At 36.4% G+C, this 21,627-nt stretch overlaps 1 protein-coding gene across 1 annotated transcript in view; it reads left to right on the forward strand.

Annotated features, from left to right (window-relative positions):
* Nucleotides 1–21,627, forward strand: part of KIAA1109 (KIAA1109 ortholog) — a gene marked incomplete at its 5' end in the record, with an annotated part of 75,877 nt that overhangs the window by 40,934 nt on the left and 13,316 nt on the right. The window contains 17 exons of the mRNA XM_010020481.1: nucleotides 99–318; nucleotides 1,219–1,377; nucleotides 3,119–3,294; nucleotides 3,818–3,993; nucleotides 4,616–5,319; nucleotides 6,885–7,124; nucleotides 7,555–7,648; nucleotides 9,134–9,184; nucleotides 12,811–13,017; nucleotides 13,170–13,408; nucleotides 13,989–14,233; nucleotides 15,614–15,719; nucleotides 17,916–18,013; nucleotides 18,357–18,542; nucleotides 19,548–19,716; nucleotides 20,225–20,436; nucleotides 21,362–21,560. Of these exons, the coding sequence (XP_010018783.1) occupies nucleotides 99–318; nucleotides 1,219–1,377; nucleotides 3,119–3,294; nucleotides 3,818–3,993; nucleotides 4,616–5,319; nucleotides 6,885–7,124; nucleotides 7,555–7,648; nucleotides 9,134–9,184; nucleotides 12,811–13,017; nucleotides 13,170–13,408; nucleotides 13,989–14,233; nucleotides 15,614–15,719; nucleotides 17,916–18,013; nucleotides 18,357–18,542; nucleotides 19,548–19,716; nucleotides 20,225–20,436; nucleotides 21,362–21,560 (3,481 nt within the window). The remainder of the gene's footprint in view (nucleotides 1–98; nucleotides 319–1,218; nucleotides 1,378–3,118; nucleotides 3,295–3,817; nucleotides 3,994–4,615; nucleotides 5,320–6,884; nucleotides 7,125–7,554; nucleotides 7,649–9,133; nucleotides 9,185–12,810; nucleotides 13,018–13,169; nucleotides 13,409–13,988; nucleotides 14,234–15,613; nucleotides 15,720–17,915; nucleotides 18,014–18,356; nucleotides 18,543–19,547; nucleotides 19,717–20,224; nucleotides 20,437–21,361; nucleotides 21,561–21,627) is intronic.

Genomic DNA, 21,627 nt, shown 5'->3' on the forward strand with positions numbered 1-21,627 from the left:
GAATTCTGTAGGTATTGTGTTCTCATCTTCAGACCAAAGGTTGCTTCCTTTTTGCCATTTACACAGTGGTTCACTAGTTTCTTTGTTTTCTTCACAAGGGTATACATCCATATCATTCCCTAAGCTACACTAGTGGAGACACAGCTACAGATTCACCAGTGCATGTTGGCCGTTCTGGAATGGCAGTCAAAGAAAGCCCAAGGAAAGAAAGTCTGCTCAGCTATCTTACTGGGAGTTTTCCTAGCCTGCATAATCTGTTGGAAGGGACTCCTCAAAGAAGTACAACTGCAGTTAAAAGTAGTTCTTTAACAAGAACAGGTATGATGCAGCTTCCGTAAGCTAAAGGGAGGGGAAAGAAGGATTGGTTTTATTGTAATGATTTAGAAAAAGTATTATATTTTCACTGTGAGTTATCATTTCTGTTTAACATCTCACCTTGCCACTCCCTTCCCACCAAATAAGAATCCTAGTTTTTAATAGCGGTTCCTAGATATGGCTATATCATATCATTTCCTGTAAACAAATAGTGAGTGCATCAGGTTGGGAAAAGAAATTAAAACTGACAAAATATTTTCCTTTTACTTAGCCTTACTACTTTTTGAGTATAATACGTAATTACGTAAATGAATCTTCTTGAATGAATAAGGAAATGATTGTTCTGTATTTGGCATTTTTTCTTGATCTTGTAAGTAGCTCAAAAAGGGGACTAAAACTGATGTTCCAGTAACTTCATTTATGTATAATGATTTGCATATTTTTAGTAGTGGTCTTTTGAACAAATGTGTTTCGTTGAAGTTTGTTATGTATACATTGAGATTTGAATGTTCTGTATTATTGTTCAGAGTGCATTACTATAATTTATAAGAAAACCAGATAAGTTTGATACTGCATTCATTTTCTTTAAAACCTCTCTCCTTTGCTGTCAGGGAATGAAGTATTATTCAGAAAAAAAGGTATTTTGGTTTCTTAATGACTTCTTTCCTTTAATTAATGGTAGAGATAAGCAAAAACACTTGTAGTGCAACATTCATTAGTGTCATATTATAACTTCTGTGGTGTAGGACCTGTAGTGCTATTTGACATATAATTTACTGGAATAAACTTTGAGGATTAAGCTTGCTTTTACAGTAAATAGGTGTCAGTAAAATTATTGCTGCATTCTTTGGTTTTGCTAACTTTGAAGCAACAAATGCTAAAGCTTCTGATTTATCTGTATAGGAAATACTGTGGCCACAGACATGTTATCTGAACATCCTTTGCTGTCTGAACCATCTTCTGTGAGTTTCTACAACTGGATGTCAAATGCTGTGGGCAACAGAGGAAGTGTCGTACAAGAAAGTCCCGCCACCAAATCTGGACACAATAGTCTTCCAACAGGTATCACTAATTACAACTGGATGGATTTAAGAGATTATTCTGGGTTGGCTGTTCCGTGTTTACGATATTCTCTCTGAAAGTAATTGAGCAAGAGACTTAAGTTTAACAGATGTAAATACTACTCATGGGAGTTCTCAGCAAATCAGAAAATGAACAAATGTGATTTAAGCAAAACTGTTGTTTTCATTTCCCTCACCCTGCCTCCAAAAATGTAGCTTTTTCTTATATTTGGAACTGTAAATGTAGCTTCCAAAACCGTGTGTAGCTGCCCCCAGCTAAACCATAAAATCATCCTCAGTTGCAGAGTTCCTTGGATCTTGTTAAGTTATTTTTAATCTAATTTGCATGTGCTGGTTTTGTAATAAAGATTTTGTAGGTTGGAATCCTTGCTCTTTCTCAGTTCTATTTTGATACTAAACATAAGCCTCTATTTTGAGTATATAGTTCTTCAGGGATAGGAAGTCATCAATTAGTGTGAGGAAAGGGAGAAAAGGAAATATACATAACTGAAAGTCTTAAATGTATTAAAGAAACAAATACATAAGGACTTATTATGGCTTGCTTATTATTCTTGTAAGCCTGCCATCACTCATAATCCTCAAATGTGTATATCTTGATTTTCTTCTTCACTAACACTGAATTTGAATGTTTCTTCTATTAACAGTCTTTCAACAGTAATATATTAATCTTAGGCAATATCAGGTTCTTTTAATTTGTTTTTAATATTGAACAAATGATCCTACAAAACATCTTTGTGGTGTACATACTGCTTAACTGGTGTGGCTTCTCTGTAAACTGGAACGTGTTTCTCTGCAAAAAGAATCGTAGGGTAGAAGTATAGCTTTCAAATTTTTATTCCCCCAACCCTTCCCCCCCCAGCTATAGTTTTTTCTACTGAAACGGTAACAGTTTATTCACAAGATCATGTTCTTGTAATTAAGACTTAGTCATTTTAACTCAGACACAGATCCATCCAAACCAGTTTTCTGTGGAAGTGTGTAATCATGGTGCTTTGGTAAGTGCTGTAAGCTTGAGTTTTGGAGAACCAGGATTAATTTATACTGATATAGCAACTATATCTTAATTTATACTGATATAGCAACTATATCTTAATTTATACTGATATAGCGACTATGTCTCATGGAGGTTGGTTAAGTCCTGTCCAGCCTAAAGATGCAGGAGATTGAGCGTTACCCTTGTGCTGGTTGTTTGTGAATAGAGCAACTGCAGGGAAATGGCTGTCCAAGGTCATTTTTATGAAGAGCATATTTGACTAGAGACTAATCTATAGACAATCTAATTAGTGGATCTTGCATTGCAACTAATAAAACCCAGAAGCTTATAGCATATTGAAAGCCAAAAGAAAGTATCTGCAAGTGTAGCTAATCTTTCTTTTGATTGATGGTGTAGGCTACTCAACCTATAAACTATTTCAGTTTAAACAGGAGGTAAGTACCCTGTAGAATGCAGTACAGGCAAAAGGCCTTGGAAAGGAAGGCAAAAAGAAGGAAATACTTTTGTGCTGTCCAGATGCGAGTTGGGAAGTCTCCATTACTGGTTTCAGCGATATCAGACTGTTTCTTTACACTGAATGCTAATTTTGTGACATAGACCTGCCTAGGGCTCTGACTTTCTATGTGTATGGCATGTGTTTCTATATAACTAATCTTGCTGAATTAATAGAGTTGGTGGTGTTAAAATTTACTGCGGTGTTAGTGTTCCATGAGTATTTATTTTCCAGGTGCGGCACCCAACCTTCCTACTATACCCTCTGCTTCCGACTTCAACACAGTTTTGTCTAGCGACCAGAACACGCTGGATGGCACGCACTCACAACACAGCACCAGTCAGGATGACATTGCAGGTGTAGAAGAGGGGAACCAGGGGTTTCCTGCTGTGCAGCTAGCAGATGCACAGGTAAGTGTGGTTTGCTGAGGCATTTTAGAGTTCTGTATGGAAAAATATTACTTAAAAAAAAAGTCTTACAATGATGAAAATGTTATCCTGGTTTTGTATGCATTTCTTATGCATTCCTATGCAAAGATGAAAGGCTCAAGAAACCTCTGACATGTCCTATAACAAAGTTTATGAATGGTGATTAATAAAGCATTGTTTTATAACTCCGAAGAACCTATTATATTACTTAAGAGATTATCCTGGTACTCCAGAGTATGTTCACTGAGGGGAACATGCAGAAACCTTGCTCCCATAGCTAAACATTCAATGTTAGCTTGCTGTGTAGTCAGTCTTTTTACTCAGAAAGTCCATAAAGCTTCTCTTTATCACCTTTCTTTCTGTTTCACAGCACTGTCAATAAAACTTAAACATGTCCTATATCATGTAGCTGACATTGTAAATGTTGTAGATCAACAAATAATGGAGTGAGATTATAGGAATAATCTGGACAATAAGGAGTAAATCAGTGGGTTTTGTTTTGTAGGTTGTTTTCAAACCTCTTCTGAGTTACACAGGAATTCAGTCTCAGGATGCAATGCCACTCTGCTATAGAATGTACTTTGGAGAGTACCTTTCCTTCTCAGGAACTTTGGACTGCCTAAGAGCAGATATTGTTGATTCAGATACAGCAAAGGAAAGAAAAAGCAAGCGAGCTCGAAGGTATGTTGTGACATATTTGAAAATATGTATATTGGTTAAAGAACAGAAAATAGCTTTTTCATGTGGAGATGTAGAATTCCAAAGCACTTCCACAGAATAAGGAGGAGCCCTTTATTCTTTTTATCTTACCCATTTTGTTTTCCTATTAGAATATTATTATATTTTTTAATCTTTCTAGGGAAAGGTTTGGAAATTATAAGTGTTTGAATCTCAACTACTTTTGAAAATTGGAGATTGGGGAAGGGAGAGCTGGTGGGAATAATCGTGGGGGGCATTTGAGAGGCTCTTAAATACTATTTTGTAATTAATTCTGTAAATGAGCTTGTTAATTTCAGTGTAAATGCTGAATCTTTCCCCCACCAATTTTGGGCAAAGCTTTAAGTTACGATGGAAAGATTGTGTGCCAACGTAACGTCGAACTGAATGATTACTATGTTAGCAGCATGCAGTATGAAAGAATAAAAGTTCATTTGCTATATTTAGAACTGTGGTAAGGAGCTGATATCCTAACGGAAGTAAAAGGTTGGATTCTGTAAATTAGATGTGCCACTGAGTAAAGAAGTGTTTGAATCCATATAAAGAAACAAAGTAATAACATTTTTGTACTTTTTTCTTTCCTTAGGCAAGGAGCTGTCAATCTTCCCCCTCTTGAATTCAAACCAGCATTGATGTTGGAAACGTTCAGTATAAGTGCTGTTGTAATGGAGAAATCCATGTGCACGCCTCATAACTCCACTAATGCACTTTCTTTTCATGACTTGAATAAACGCTATTATAATACATTCCACTGTAATTTTACAATTTCTTGCCAGTCCATAAGCCAGCATGTAGACATGGCACTAGTTCGTCTTATTCATCAGTTCAGTACAATGATTGATGATATCAAAGCCACGCAGACGGACATCAAACTTAGCAGGTACACAGCTGGATCAGCCTCTCCAACACCTACTTTTAAAACCCGCAAACACAGAGACTTCCGCTCTTCTGACTTCAGCCGAAGCTCTCGAGGAAGCCTTAATGGAGGCAACAGAGTGAACAACAAGAACAAACGATCAAACAATGAGAACAACAAAAAAGAGTCTCGAAACAAGAATTCCTTGGGGAGGTCAGAAAGAAGAACTTCTAAAGTGTCCAGGAAAGGTTCAAAAGATGTAGTTGACCACATGACCATTCATATGGATGATTCTGACTCTATTACTGTGTCGGAACAGAGTGAACCTTCTGCTGAGTGCTGGCAAAATATGTACAAACTGTTGAACTTCTATTCACTCATTTCTGATCCAACTGGGATTTTAGAAAAGTCTTCTGAAACTTTTGGTCCAACAGGTAAACTAGGTCATGAATCCAAACAATTTAGAGTGTGTGTGCTTTAGCTCAAGTGTACTTTTCTAAAGCTTGATCATAAGGTGGGTTTTGAAAGTTGCAGACCCCATTTAACTCATATTAGAGGGACAAGTGGTGAGGATCACAGAATCATAGAATAGTTAGGGTTGGAAAGGACCTTAAGATCATCTAGTTCCAACCCCCCTGCCCTGAGCAGGGACACCACACACTAAACTATGTCATCCAAGGCTCTGTCCAGCCTGGCCTTGAACACCGCCAGGGTTGGAGCATTCACAACTTCCTTGGGCAACCCATTCCAGTGCCTCACCACCCTCACTGTAAAGAACTTCTTCCTTATATCCAACCTAAAGTTCCCCTGTTTAAGGATGGGGGGAGTGAGCTTGTAATTATTTCACCAAGATGTTGTATAAAAAAAAATAAAATTTCCTACCTTTATAGTATGCCTTGATTCTTTCAATCCTAGACTTAGTCAAATACATGTTAATTGATTGGTTTTAAACTCAGATATTTTTGTGCAGCTCTGTTAATCTGAATTTGTACTGAGTGTGGGACTGTGTTAAAAGGTTAACTTTTTTGGATAATTGAGCAGATTGAGTTTGTTCCTCCCTACGTGCTGTTTTGTTTTCAAGCAGCTGTTGGAAATGCTGCGTATTCTCATTCTGTGAAAACGTATAAGCACATGCATAAGTGATCCTGAGGGACATAATTTCTGGCCCTGGGAATGACTGAGTAAAAATATAAACTGTGAACCTAGCTTTGAGAGAAGAAAAGGTGAAGTACTGATTTTGATGAAGTCCAGTGAAGATTACAGATGTTAGGGCCATAATTTCACCAAAAGCTTTGAGGTTTGGGGTCATCATTGCTCTCAATTTCCAATGTATTTTAGCACAACAGCATAAATACGAGAGCTGACTTAGCATCATACTTCTCGTTGGTGAACTTAGGTTGCTGTAAATGTGCAGAGGATGGTATAGTTACTAGTTAGGCATATTCTCTTTAGACTTACTCTAACTAAAGAATGAAAAACTGAGAATATATCAAATGAGAGCTTCTGTTAAAAAGAGGGCAGTATCTTTCATGCACAGAATATCATATCCACAGCTGTGGTGTCTCTACAGAGTGTAATTTTTGTTACATTGTTTTTATGCTCTGAATCTTGAAAAGGAAAACTTGTGCATCCAAAACTAAATTGTAAGAACCTTTGACTGTGAAATGATCATAAAAGCAATAGGGCAATTGGAAATTGTCAGAGCATTTTTATTGTATGACAATAAAATCACGTAAATACGAATATTTATAGAATGTACATAAGAATATACCTTTGAATAATAATGAAATCACATCACTCATTATTTTCCCCACTGTGTCTTGGATTTGGTTCAGTTGCGATGTTACTGGAGTGGAATAAACGAGCCACAGATAATTTGCCTAAAGAGTTCACTTGATGTACAAGATACATGATCTTTGGTTTCAAATACAAATATAGATCAGATATACCAAATATTTCTTGTAAAGTATCCTTAAATGACTCCTTTGTATTTTTGCAGGTGTTCGAAGCCCAACCGAACCTGCTTGTAGAGTGGTGTTTGAGAACGAACAGGATAACGGCAGAGATGCGCAGCGGAAGCGCAGCCTGGTGACTTCAGAGCCGCAGCATGTGACTCTCATAGTCTTTGGGATAGGCATGGTGAACCGAACCCATCTAGAGGCAGACATTGGTGGACTAACCATGGAGTCTGAACTGAAGAGAATCCATGGCAGTTTCACCCTGAAAGAGAAGATGAAAGGTGGGATAAGCTAAAACATACTCTATTGAAATTCAGTGGCAGCTTTACATGTTTGTGTGCATACCTATAACCAATGCCTATCTATCTGCATGTTTAATAGGTTTTATATGTAAAAAATGTACATTATGTCTGTGTATAGATAATATAGTAACATTCAACGAGTTCTTTTAAAAACTACCACTAGGGTGCTGAAGGATTTTAAAAGGATGCAAGATTTTAAGAAAATGCTGTGAAGGAAAATCTTACGCAAGTTATCCTTTCGTTTTTAAAATTTTAATTCTTGTCACAGTTTAGATTTGATATTACTTTATGTGACTACTGTAATAGTAATTTTTCAATTATTTTCCTGCTGCTATTTTTGAAAGCAGTAGGCATACCTGGAAGTATTTCACTTGAATGAAATGCTGTTAAGTATCTTTTTTTCTTAAAGATGTACTACATCAAAAGATGACCGAGACGTGTGCCACTGCTCACATAGGAGGTGTCAATATCGTCCTGCTGGAGGGAATTACTCCAAATATCCAGTAAGTATGAAGCCTGAAAATTTGGAACTGGTCAAGTGCATAGAAATGGTGTCAGTTGTATCACAAGTATGAGTGACAGTTGAGTAAAAGTATGTAGCTTAATATGGAGAAAGCATCGGCGATATGTCTTCAGTTAGAATCCATGAAGTCAGAGTTTGGTGGCAACCATGCAGCTGTTGCAGAATTGGGCTTGAGTTTGACTTGTAAAGGTATTTGCATGTTCCCACTGACAGGAGACTTTTCTATGAAAGCCATATCTGAGTAAACTGAGAAGGAATATTGTGAACGTTATTAGTAGGTTTCAGTTTAGGGCATCCAATCACACAAGTCTTAGACATAATTACATGAATATAAACACTCCTGTTCCTTCTATTTCTAGTAAAAGATATTAGTAAGGTCAGAACTGATTATAGGATCACAGTGTAAATGGGTAAGTGACCTAATTCAAGAATTGTAGGTGATGGGCCTTCTTGTAAAAAGGAAAAAATTAAATGTCATGTACTCAGAGCTTTCTGCACCAATTTTGTTCCATGTGGTGTACTCATAGAAAATTTATTATGTTGTGTGTGTTGTTTCTCTTATGCTTCTAGATGCTTTTTGAAGCTTACAGATTCCATTAAACCATACAAGATTTCTAGGGAGTATTTAACCTACTGATGCTGATTATTCCCATTTCAGATCTGTGTTGTTTTGTTAATAGATATATTTTTGAACTCCCATGATTCTTTGTGTTATTTATACACTTCCATATCTCCACCCTTTTATAATTGACACAACTTGGCAGGGGTGGGTGGGAAAATCACTTTTTGTGCATGAATATCTGGAATGACCAGCTTAGCATCCACATTTTTAATTTATTTATTTTTTTGGTGAGGTTTACAAACTCAGAAAGGGAATGCATTATTTTTCTTTATTTCTAACTGAAATTGTTTCTGTTTGAGTTGCAAAATGACATTTGAACTACAACTGCTTGTAATGTAGATCACCCTCATGCAGTTTGAGGTTAGCTGGGTAACCCTCAGTATGTGATACAGTTTTAGAATAGTAATGTTGTAGAAAAGGAGCTAAATAATGTGACTTGAGTCTCTCCTTTTAATTCCTGTTTAGTTTGGAAGATGCTATATGGAACTTAAAACATACAGTATTTTATTAATATCCCCATAAAGCATTTCCAATAAGTGTGCTACAGAGGCATAGATACAAATTCTAATCTGACAGCCATGCAGGGTTTCTGAAGGCAATTGAGGCTCTTCATGTCTATTCTACATCATAATCTTACTGAGCTTTCATACAGGAAGGGTACAAAAGGACAGGGGACGAAACAATGATAAATCTTTAACACCAAACCCTAAACTTCACTTTGGTAAATTTGGAAGTAAGTGTCATATTGTGGGTTACAAGTAATTAACTGACTAATTTTGCATGAATGTTTATTCTTTATTTGCTTTTTGTTTTTCTTGCTTTCTCTTCAATCTTCATCTGTAGACTGGAGGATTTTCCTACATCTCCTACAAGCACAGCCAAACAAGAGTTTCTGTATGTCATATTATTATGTTTAATAGTCTTGCAATTAACTGTGTCGTGTAGCTAATGGCTGTGTTCCTGCTGTGTGTGATTGTGTAGGCAGATGTTGCTTGAATACATTTTAGTTTAACATCTCATATTATCTAGATAAGCTTTTAACGTAGTCTGTCCAGAAATAAATATCTGTCAAAAAAAAACCCCTTGTAAATATTAACAATCTAGCTTTAGGGACAGATATTATACAGTCCCTACTGTAGTGTTGGAATGGTTTCACTGGCTGTTAAGTTCTTTAGATCTGCTTCTAGACTTAGTTTAATGAGGTGAAGTAATGATCATAGACGTAAAGGAACAGAAAAGTTACATGTACTTTGAACCTGGTAAGGAACTGCAGTGCTTAGAGAGATAGTACCTGTTGTGATATCAGCATGAATAGGACTATTCCTTTTGTCTGTCTTTACCTCTGTGCTGGGTTTAATTGCCAGGCATGCTGACGAGTTTATGCCAATACAAAATGTTTTCCTTAATGTTGTGCCTGTGCCTCTACTGCTAATGAAGGTGACATTTTCATGTCCCCCAGATCCATGTGTGTGAGTGTAGGTCTTTTCTCTCACAAAAGATGCAATCTGTTCTTTCTAGTTGTTTTCTTACTTCTGATGCTAAAATCTAGAGGGTCTCACTACAGTAGTGGTCAAGCTGGGAGCTGTTGCCCTGCCAGCCTAGAAGCCCTGTTACACAATGACCCTGCAGTACTCTGAAAAGGAAAGTTATGTAGCCAAAAGGTTGCAAGGCTGCTCTTTTATCTTTCTGTCTGTCTTTCTGTCTTTTAATTTATTTCCCTCCCTCCCCACCCCGTTCCCAAAGTAGTGTTCTGATCCTGGGTGATTTTGCTATCTGTTACAGCATTTGTGTATATTCAGTGTTGTATTCAGGTAATACGGGATTAACTTCAAACGTTTTTATAGGTGGTAGCTCTGGAAGGAGAGGTGATGGACTATAAAGCTGCAAGTGATGTAAAGAAAATCTTAAGGGTTTTTTTTGTTCCTTTTTTTTCTGGTAGCAACATTAAACCAGCGAAAGAAAGTACTTTTTTGCATAGGGCATCACTGAATAGTTGAATTCATTGCCATGCGATGTGGTCAATGAAAGTATAAATGATTAAAAGAATTGGACAGATCCATGTAAGATGTGTCTCGTGGTGAGTCCTGAACTCATACAGTCTCTGGCTCAAAAAGGAATCTCCTGATGGCTGGAATTAAGGGATGGATCACTTCATTTATACCCACTGCACAAATTTTCATCTGACTTGGTATGATAGTTCCTCTGTATGTTAAGAGCCTCTGGCTGACGTCTGTTCCCCCCTTTTTCTCACATTTCCGGAAACCTGTGAGGTTGAGTGGTGGCCTTGTAGCCAGTTCTGTAGTGGGACAGAGACTTCTTTTCACAAGTTTGTCTGGAGAGTGGTTATTTGTGGAATTGTGGGTTGGATGGGGCTTTGAGCAACCTAGTCTAGTGGAGGGTGTCCCTGTAGGGGGGTTGAAACTGGATGGTTTTTAAGGTCCCTTTCAACCCAAACCATTCTGTGATTCTGTGATGCAAGAGCGTAAAAATACTTCTGAATTACTGATATATAACTTAAATATTGATGAAAGATTTTAGTAATATTCAACAGCATTGCACTGTAGGTAAGCTAACTCATGGGCAGTGCTCATTCCAAATAAATGTATAGCCACACAATTGTTCTGCATTTCATTCTGTCATGGAAGTAGGCTCCTTGTAGTCCAGACAAGTGGCAGCACAATTCATTTGTTGGAAATTCCTCAGCAGAGAAGCGCAGTTGATATTGCTGAAATCTGATCCTCCTATATTGATGGATTTTTTTATTATTTTAATTTTTTTTTTTAATTAAGGAAGTGCTTCAAATGGTATGAATTCATGTGTTTGGAATTGATTGTAAATTCAGTATAGACTTGAACCCTAACTACACTTACTTTTAACTTCTACACAAAGATAGGTTAAGACTAGACTGTCTGTCTGGTACAGGTCTGAAGGAGATCTTGCAGAGTCCCTTAAGTTGAAAGTTGTTCTTGTGGTGCTTGAGTAGCTGATGTAGTAGAATTTAGTGTTACAGATAGGGAAAAAATGTATTCTTCATTGGCTTCACAATAGCTCAGTCAGAATGGAAGCAGGAAGCAAGTAGGAAATAAGCAAACATTAACAGAGAAATAATTGTGTGTTTTGCTTTTTATTAAAGAGGTAGATTAAAGTAAGTCTACTCTTTTCTTAAGTAATGCTTATTTGTATAAAGTTTTTCTGAAAATACTTGTGAAATAAGATTTGTTTCCTCCTTCATATTTGTGTAGGTTCTTCACATATTTTGAAATAGTTTCTACTTGGCAGTCTACCCTAAAATATTAATCCATAGCTGCTTAGGTCGCTTGTAGGTCTTGTGCAGCGGTGAAAATCTAAAACTGTTTCTAGAGCTTCAGTAATTGAACTGCTGTTGATAGGCCTGTGGATGCATTACAGTGCTGTGTGTTTCTTCATTAAAAGCAGGATGATGATGGGGTTTGTTGGTTTTTTTTCCTTTTATTTCCACACCTGGGATGCTTTGTTCTAGCTGATATTGTAACATCGGAATAAGGAGCCCTGTGTTAGACTTTACAGAAGAAACATTACTTAGGGAGTAGAATTCATAGAATATTGTAGCTTTCACCATGAAACCAAACTGTCTGTAGGTATTTTAGTGATGGTCCTTAAAATAGAGTATCTGAGAAACTTTAATTGAATGTTGCAATTTTATAGTGTCTATGATTCAGACATTCTACCTAATATACTGCATCTTCACAACTGTGTGTCTTTGAGGCTGTAGTAGCCTGTGCTGGCTACGTAATAACGTACTTCCATTGGGTAACCCTCCAGTAATTTACTTTAGATGAGAAACATTAATGTGCTACCCTATGTATCTTTTTAATAGGAGCTTAGTGAATTCTGATATGCCAAAATTTCATTTTGACATCAAAAACTGTCAACTTTGTATTTTTGTCTTGGGTAACCATTGCGAACCATGCATATGCTCATTAACATTAAAAGAAAGTTTAGACCTTGTATTTTGGAATAGTATGGAATAGTATGGTAATAATTCACAATAATAATAATAATAATTCACAACCCCATTTATCACTTGCTGTGTATATATTGCTAAATGAGTATTTCTTCCATTGACCTTTTTGGATACTAAAATCAGATTTTACTAAAGTTTTCTTCCAAAAAGGATGTTTCAAGATTGTTCCTGAAGAGGAATTTGAATGGAAGGCTTATTTGTTTTTATGTGTGAAAATTTGTCTGTGTATGTGCAGCCTAGTGTGTATAAACTCGAATGATCTTACATTATGCAAGAATAACAGTTTAACAGGTATTTTTGCAATGCATGACTTGTTCTCTTAAACGTAGTGTAGTTGTTTGTGGCATGTAGTGCATCTGTGTGTGTAAAGTGAAAGAGGAGGAATGTCTATGTTGTCTAAAAGCAAAATCATTTATACGAATACTTTAAAATTCAGCTAACACTTAACCCCCTATTTTAATGTAAAACTGTAACTGTTTTGAAAAATGTGAATAAATGCTATTTCCTTTTCTGTTAGAACTGTTGTGAAATGCAGTATTGCCAAATCCCAGGCCCTGTATAGTGCACAGAGAGGGCTGAAAACAAACAATGCTGCTGTAGTTAAAGTTGGAGCCATCAGCATCAACATTCCTCAGCACCCTGCCACGCTGCACAGCATGATGGTGCGCAGTTCTCACCAGCTCTCCAAGCAGATTTCGGATCTCATCAGGCAACCATCAACTGCGTAAGTGCTGCTTGCATGGCACATCCAAGTGCCAGTGGTTACCATCCAGTCAGGAGCTTGTGCTGCTTTGAATGTATGTGGGAGGGTAAGGCTAGTCATACATCATGTTGGAATAACAAAAGGTATTTTCTAATCTTTGTCTTGGTAAATAGGCCCCAGCCTACCAAAGAAGATGTTGCAACTCCTTTGCCCTCTGAAAAGACTCCAACAAGTATTAATCAAACGCCTGTTGAAACAAATGAATTTCCACAGCTGCCAGAAGGCTTAGAGAAGAAGCCTATAGTTCTTAAATTCAGTGCCATGATAGATGGTATCGCTATTGGAGCAGCACTCTTGCCCTCTCTAAAGGCGGAATATAAGATGGGAAGAATGAGGAGTCATGGAATGACAGGTAACAGTCCTCCGAAACTTTAAAAACATTATGGCTTTAGTTTGGCCTTGCTAGAACCATCCAAGAGGACCTGGTATTTCTGTTGAATTGTAGCTAGAGCTTGGAATCTCTTGCTATCAGCTTATTATTTAAAATGTGAACTTCAGTCAGATGGGGCCAAATAGAGAATTTACACTGTTGTGTTATACACAATTGCCAGAGGCAGAGTACAAGAACAGCTGAAGACGCACATACATTCATGTACATCTTCCTTCCAGGAAGCTTCCCTCTTAAATCAGTTTATGATCCTTGATTAATTCTGATTTGTAAGGCTGCTTGAGAATAATCTTGTAGGGCCTCAATATGCATGAAGTGGTTTGTATGACTCCCTTCTCCATGTAAATACAGTGAAATCTTCATTTTCTTTTAAATTTAAGAAAATCCAGAATCATGTGGGTGGACATTTATAGCTCTAGAGGTCTGTGAAGACCTCTGAAGATTTTTATTTTTTTTAAATTCCAAGTGTGTTCTAAAATTTAAGCATAAATAAGAAATTTTTTTGCAAGTTCATAGCTTTTCTTTCCCCTTCTTCCTTTTACAGGTGCCCAAACTAGATTTAATTTTGAGCTTCCAAGTCACAGATTGCGCTTCACTTCAAAAGTCTCTGCCACTGATATGTCAACCATTCCTCCTTCAGCAAGTCTCAACCTTCCTCCCGTTACAATGTCAGGCAAATACATAATGGAAGAACATGATACTTACTCAGACCAAATTTGGAGCATAGATGAACTACCTGCTAAGCAGGGCTATTATCTACAGGGGAACTACTTACGATGTGTGGCTGAAGTAGGTGTTGGACATAACTTGTTATTTCTATTCTGTTACATTTCTGTATGTGCATCTTTATATTATTTTGATAATCTGACTACTCAAGAACTCTCAGATTTACAGGTTGATCCAAATACAGCATTTGTAATTGCATGACACTGAAACAGAACTTTCTCAGTCCTTAGTTTGATAAGCAGCCAACATATTAAGCAGTGAAGACCACTGTATTGAAGGATTTTAAAGGTGTTACTTTGTGTAAATAAATAAGGAAGATGTGTTTAGAAACTTGTTTTCAGAATGGCATTTCTCATCAGTGAAGTAGACAAAGTATATTATGCTGATGATTCAGTGTACTTTTAAACTGAAAGCTTACGCTAACACATCACATCATGTGTAATTTGCAAAAAAAACCAAACAACTGAGATTTAAAAACTGTTTTAATGTTTTATAACTTTTATTTTTTTTCATGATTAGACAGCTTTATAGCCAGGAGAAAGTATATATAATCTCAGTAAATGATATAAAATTTCCTGTTCAACACAGTTTTCTACTCACAGCTCTATTTGTGTACCAATTTCCACAGTTACTTTTCATAGAGAGAAAATTGAGGCTGCTTAGAAGAAACCTATCTGGTGGGGAAAGTGAGGCTTTTCTACTAACTACCTTTTCTTAGTCAGAAAAATAGTGTAGCGTGTTTGTGATTGGGACTTCTGATGTTTGCATCTTAATGGGAGAATGTTAAGTGCTACTCTTTGGTCAATCCGTTTGAGTTATTTCCTGGCTGAAGAAAGACCTTAGGGTCTTTGAATTTGTTCAGCATGTAAAACAAAAGTTGGGGCCTGCTTAGCAAAGGCAAAACCAAAATCTAAGCAGTTTTAGAAAATACCTGTATTTTAATTTTATTTCAAAAATATTAATGGCAAATTTAAACAATCTTAGGCAGACTCCAGTTCTTTAGAAATACTCTTTAAGATTATATTGGACACATAATAAGTTTACCATGGAAGGTATCAGTAAACTTGCTCATCTACAGTGAGTAGAATAATGCATTTTTAAAGGTTGACAGTTAATTTCTATTTTGTTCTGATAATGATTTATTATCTGGAATTAAGTAGCATTTCACATACTTTCATGAACCTTAATCAAATCCTGCGTTTTCTTGTCTAAGCTAAACTTAAGTAGGAGATTAAATGTTTTCATGTAATAGTGTATGTTCTTTCTGATAGGCATTCACAGCAGAAAAATTGCAAGACAAAGGTATTTAATGCTCTTTTTTATGGCAGTAACAATATAATTGGACTTGAAAAGATATGCCTGAACACTGAAAAATGCCTTGCTTTGAAAACATAGGTATGCGAACTGTTGTAAAGTTTTGTTCTAATTTTTTTATTTCTGCAGGTTGGTTCCTTTGAACATAATCTCACAACTGATCTTTTAAATCATTTAGTATTTGTGCAAAAAGTGTTCATGAAGGAAGTAAATGAAGTCATACAGAAGGTTTCAGGTAAGCCGAACACTTAAAACCAACTTTAAATAAGATCCTTAAACCTTGTTTGATGGCAACATTTATATAGTTCTTGGGATCAGCTGTGATTTCACAGACACTATCATTTCACATCTAGTGCTCCAGCAGACCTGGAGTTTGAACTAATACCAGAGGCTGTGGATATTTTTGTAGCTCTGTCAGAAACAAGATGTTTTATTGGGAAGGAGGATAGTATGTTATTCAGGTCACTAGCCTCTGTGTCTGTGACATGGCTTTGGCTGCGTTACTTTCTGTATTTGCTTTGTTCACCCATAAAATTCAGATTGTGATACTGCACTTCGTAAAATAATGCCAGCATATTAATTTGATGGAAACCAGCTGTGTCTGGGGAAAATAGTGTCAGTATTGGTATTAGTGTCTCCTATTTCTTAGCTCTGTGATTTTTTTGCAGATTACATGTTTCAGTACTGTAAGAAAAAGGCATTTGGCTATTAATTAGATTGTTTTGTGTATCATGCTCTATATCGCAGAAAAGACTTTTATTTCAGTCATTTAGGCTGGCTTCTGTTCTCAGTTTTCAGAAGAAAAATAGTGTTGTCATTAAAAACCCAGTTGCAAAATCACTCAATGCTGCCTCTTTTGTAATTTCATAGACTTGTGCACTCATCTATTTGAGTAGACAGCCAAAGTTACAAAACATTTATTTCCTTACACAAAAACTCGTCCGACAGAATCACAGTTTGTGCAGCAGTTAAAAATAGTCCACTCACTAGTTCTTACTGTTAGGGAGTTGGTCTGTGTTCAAGAACTGAAAGCAAACCAAAAAGCTGATAACTTGTGCCATACAATGTTATTTCACTTAGCAAACTATATAAGGGTAAGAATAGAAAATATGAATTGGCAGCTAAGGATAAACCATAAATGAATCAGAGAAAGGAAAAGCAATAATTTATAAGAAGTACTGGTTGTCTACTAAGAAATAATAATAAAAAAAGTAAAAAAGAAAGTAAAATAACCAGGGCAAATAAAGGGAGTATCAGTTTTAGTTAGGTTTCTAAAGGAAGAAGGATGTATGTTAGAGAATGTTACCAGATGACAAAGGTAAACAAATATTCTAAGGCAGGTGAAACTTCAAGTAGCTTGATTTTAAGAATTTCTGAGTTATCCTAAAAGGCTTTTATAGAAATACAGCTATTTTTTAGTGGAAAAAATCATTCATAATTGGAAACATCATGCGAAAAGTTAAATTAAAAGTGGTGGCTCAGTGAAAGGAGTGTCTTCACACTCCTTTGATCTACCTCTGTGTGTGTGTGTGTGTGTATGTATATTCATGTATACAAACATACATAAAAGAAATGTGCAGGTCCAGATGACATACCCTCAAGGGAGTTAGAAGATGCAGTTAAGAAAATGGAAAATGTCAAAATCCCTGAAGGATGAAAAGAAACAAATTTTTAAGACCCTGATGTTTGTTCCAGGCAAAATAGAGCATTGGATAGTAAAAAAGACTTAAGAGGAGAATAAACCTTCACCAAGTGTCATTATTCTATTACAACATTTTTATAGAGGAGCATAAAGTGGCTAACCAGGAAACCTATATTAGCTTTCTTTTGCAACATTTCTCAGCCTCCAGAGATCGACCTCTCCTCTGATTTTATGTGAGGAATTTATCACCATTGCTGGTTCTTTGCTTGTCCAGACTACAAATTTGTATTGCAAGTAGCAGCCTGATAGATTCTGAAATCTGACTGCTACCTTCCATACTGTGGTAATTCAGCAGTGGTCAGGGGCCAGCAATCCATGGTACTGGGTGCTGAATGAGGAACAATGAGGGCAGAATGTAGCTTTTGTCCTCCTGGGTCCTCCTGGCTTGCAGCAAAGTAACTCACCTGGCTTTAAAATTCCAGTTAGTGTAAAATACTAAGGTGCTTTTTCTAATTGTTTCTGTTGCACTGAAATATTGATTACATATTATTCTTACATAGAAACTGGGTAAGTACTAATTATTTAAGGTGAAGTTGCACCAGTTAAAAATCTAGTTAATGAACAGAGCAGTTCATAAGAATTTACACTACAAACTATATTTGGTTTTTATAAGTCTTCAGCTAGTTACTGGTTAAAACGAGGCTTTTATTTCACTGTCACCTTTTTTAATATCTATTTGGTTTTTAATATTTTCTTTGTTAAAACTCAAAATGTACTTAATGTGTACAGGAGGGGAGCAGCCAATACCTCTTTGGAATGAACATGATGGCACAACTGATGGAGAAAAACCAAAAATTCTTCTTTACTCATTAAGCCTACAGTTTAAGGTAATCTTATGATGACAAGCCGGTGGTCCTAGATGCTATTAATGGCTTTTTGGTTTTTGCCTCAAAGCTTACTGAATCAGGAATACTCTGCATGAAGAAAAAGACCTTGAATTTGGTTCCTGTAATCGTTTAAAATAGCTTAGCGGCATTGCATTGTGAAAAGCGATTATGTCCTCTCTCTTGCTTCACAGTGAAAAGGGGGTTTGGTTGGATTTTTGTTTGGTTTTTTTTTGGTTAGTTTGTTTTTGCCTTTTTTTTTTTTGGTGTGGGTTTTGGTTTTTCTCCTTTCTCTTTATGCCTCTGAACCAGATCCTAATAACTTTGTACCTTCCTTATTCATAAGGGAATTCAAGTGACAGCTACGACTCCCTCAATGCGAGCTGTGAGATTTGAAACTGGACTGATAGAACTTGAACTCTCAAACAGACTGCAAACCAAAGCAATGCCTGGAAGTAGCAGCTACCTCAAACTGTTTGGGAAATGCCAGGTGGATTTAAATCTGGCACTAGGACAGATTGTTAAACATCAGGTTAGTGCCCAACATCTTTGCATGTGGTGTTCTTAATAATGTGCAATTAAAAAGTACAGAACTAAGCCAAGAGGCCATCTTAAACTGCTGGGGTTTTTTTCCAGTCTGGCTGTGAAGTGGGTGTAAAGAGTAGGGGACCTGGGGAGGGAGGGTGTTGGTTCTTCATTTTTTGGTGTTTTGCCTTTTTTGTTTTGTTTTACTTTTTATTCATAAATGTTTAAGCATTCTGCAGCACACAGTTGTGGAAATTTACTTACTGAATATTCTCTCATATTTTGTTCTTGAGTCAAGATGACACTGAAGATGACTTTTGAGAAGAATTAGCAAGCCTTCATAATGAAGGCCAGTGTACATGCCTAAAAGATGGAAGGAATCAAGAATGGGCTTGATTTGATTTTTATTTTTGTTTCCCATGCTATTAAAATCTTAGAATTTATTAGCCCTTTGCAACAATAATGGCCTTTTTACTGAGGCAAATTCAAAATTTTTGTTGATACTGCTATTATTTTTAGGGCACATAAATGAAATAAAAAGATCAGACAAGATCCAAACCTGGCCAGACCTACATTTTGACCTAGTTTATTTGCCTTAGTTTGACAGCTGTATCTCTTGTATTCTTAAACCCATTGTTACTCTGCAATCACTTACTCTATGATATTAAAATATTTTGTGATGCCTAGAAACAAACAAATGCAAATCTTAGAAGCTATAAATGTAGTGTCACAATAGAGGATCTGGATATATAAATAGTTATTTTAGTTAACATTTTGTGATAAATAAGGAAAATTGCATTTCAATTACACTGCGTCACACCGCAATTTAACGTAAGAAAATTGAGTATTCTTAAAAGAACTTAGCCTAAAAGAGAAAAGGGGTAAAGAAGACGTCTTTGCGTCTTGTTGTGATTTTATCAGATGCAGTGATTTCATTATTTTTTAAACCCCCATCCCTGAACTCTTCCCTGTTCCAAACCCCTCCCCCTTCCCATTTTTTGAACATTTTAAGGTTTATGAAGAAGCTGGCTCCGACTTTCATCAGGTTGCCTATTTCAAGACAAGAATTGGATTAAGAAATGCTCTCCGAGAAGAAATCAGTGGCTCATCAGATAGAGAAGCTGTGCTTATTACCTTGAACAGACCCATTGTTTTTGCTCAGCCTGTGGCCTTCGATAGAGGTATTGAAGACACAACTGCTATAAATTTGTCTTCATATTGAGGAAGCTAGATTTTTTTTTCCCCCAAAGAAGCTTGATTATTTGAGATTTAGTATATTTCATGTTAAATCATGAGAAATTTAGGAGATCTACTGCATGTTAAGGGGTTAATAGTTCCTAATGTAAAAGATGCCATTTGCTGAGATGATTAGTTTTCAGATGGCTTGGAAGAAGCTGCTTTTGTAAATCTTGACAAATGAATTATGCTGGGAACAGCATTGCTTTCTGTGTTTTAATGTGTTAACTTTAATGCTAAATTATTTGCTTTGGCCCTCTTGTTGTTTGCAGCATGATGCTCTTCACCACATGCTGAATATGTGTGTGTGTCCATTGTTGTACATCCGCTGTCTTAAAAAACTGGAGAAATGTAAAAACAAACAGAAAAAGCTTTATTTAATGAAACTCCATTTTCTTTTTTCATGTGTGTTGATTTCAATTAAGTATTTCAATTTGTGGTTTCTTCCCAAAGCTGTGCTGTTTTGGCTGAACTACAAGGCTGCGTATGACAACTGGAATGAACAGAGAATGGCTTTACATAAAGATATTCATATGGCCACAAAAGAAGTAGTAGATATGCTGCCTGGGATCCAACAAACATCTGCACAGGCTTTTGGGACCCTCTTTCTTCAGCTGACTGTTAATGACCTAGGAATTTGCCTGCCCATCACAAACACACCTCAGGTAATCAAAATGTCTGAAGCAACGTGACTACTAGTAGTCTGTTGAACTAGCCATTTGTATGTGGTACGTGGCTTTTACGTCCATTTTTCACCTTTTCATCACACCAATGCAGAGTATACTGATAACTGCAGTAGTGACATTGCTTGTAGCAGATACGGTGTTCTCATTTATAGAACTGTGTTACTCATGTTTCAGTTGGCTGCATGTTTCGGGGAAATGTAATGGATAAGGTGGACATACCTCCTAAGTATAAAGTGGAAAATATTACGTTGACAGCAGTTTAAAAAAAAAATGAACAAAGCAGGGGAGCATTATTAGGATAGATAATGTTAAATAACTTTGTGAGAAAACCTTGGATTCAGAGACTGTTCCTATGTTGAATTGAGAGTATTCTTAGTGGGGGATAATTCCAGAACAGGAATGAATCATTTAGTGATGTAGAAGGAAATAATCATAATACATAGAAATGTAAAGGAGTAATGAGGCCAATAACTTAGAAGTCATAATGACACAACATTTTGATTGTGAATCTTCTATCTGGCAATTATGGATAAAGCAGATGGTATTTTATGTATTACAAATGATAGTAAATTATGAAATATACATTCTGGCTTATGAAGTCTTAAGATGTATATAGAATGTTTGCAGTACTTATGCTGGGTCAAAAGAAATCTAGTTTTATAAAAGGGAATATGTGGGCTTTTCTGCAATTAAACAGAATTACAGACCTTCATGTACAAAGGACTGTAAAATAATCAGACAATCCTGTGTATTTAAGGCTCTGCATAATTGTAGATATCAAAACAAGGACATATGAGAAGGGAATCAGTTTTCTAACAGGGAAAGATGAAAAGCATTTAACACATGTACAATATCACTTGGACATTGCAATGACTAGTAAATTCTCTGTGATTTTGTTTTCCAGTCTAACCACACTGCAGATCTTGACACTGGCTCTGCTTTAGTCCTGACTATTGAAAGCACACTAATCACTGCCTGCTCCTCAGAATCTTTAGTTAGCAAAGGTCATTTTAAAAACTTCTGTATCCGCTTTGCTGATGGCTTTGAGACAAGTTGGGATGACTGGAAACCAGAAATAAGAGGAGATCTAGTTATGAATGCATGTAAGTGGGTGTGATTTCATACTGGACAATAGTATTTCAGGTGTGAATCCACTTTCATCCTTTCCTG

This window comes from Nestor notabilis, unplaced genomic scaffold (assembly GCF_000696875.1).
Source record: "Nestor notabilis isolate BGI_N333 unplaced genomic scaffold, ASM69687v1 scaffold14258, whole genome shotgun sequence".
In the NCBI taxonomy this organism is placed as follows: Eukaryota; Metazoa; Chordata; class Aves; order Psittaciformes; family Psittacidae; genus Nestor; species Nestor notabilis.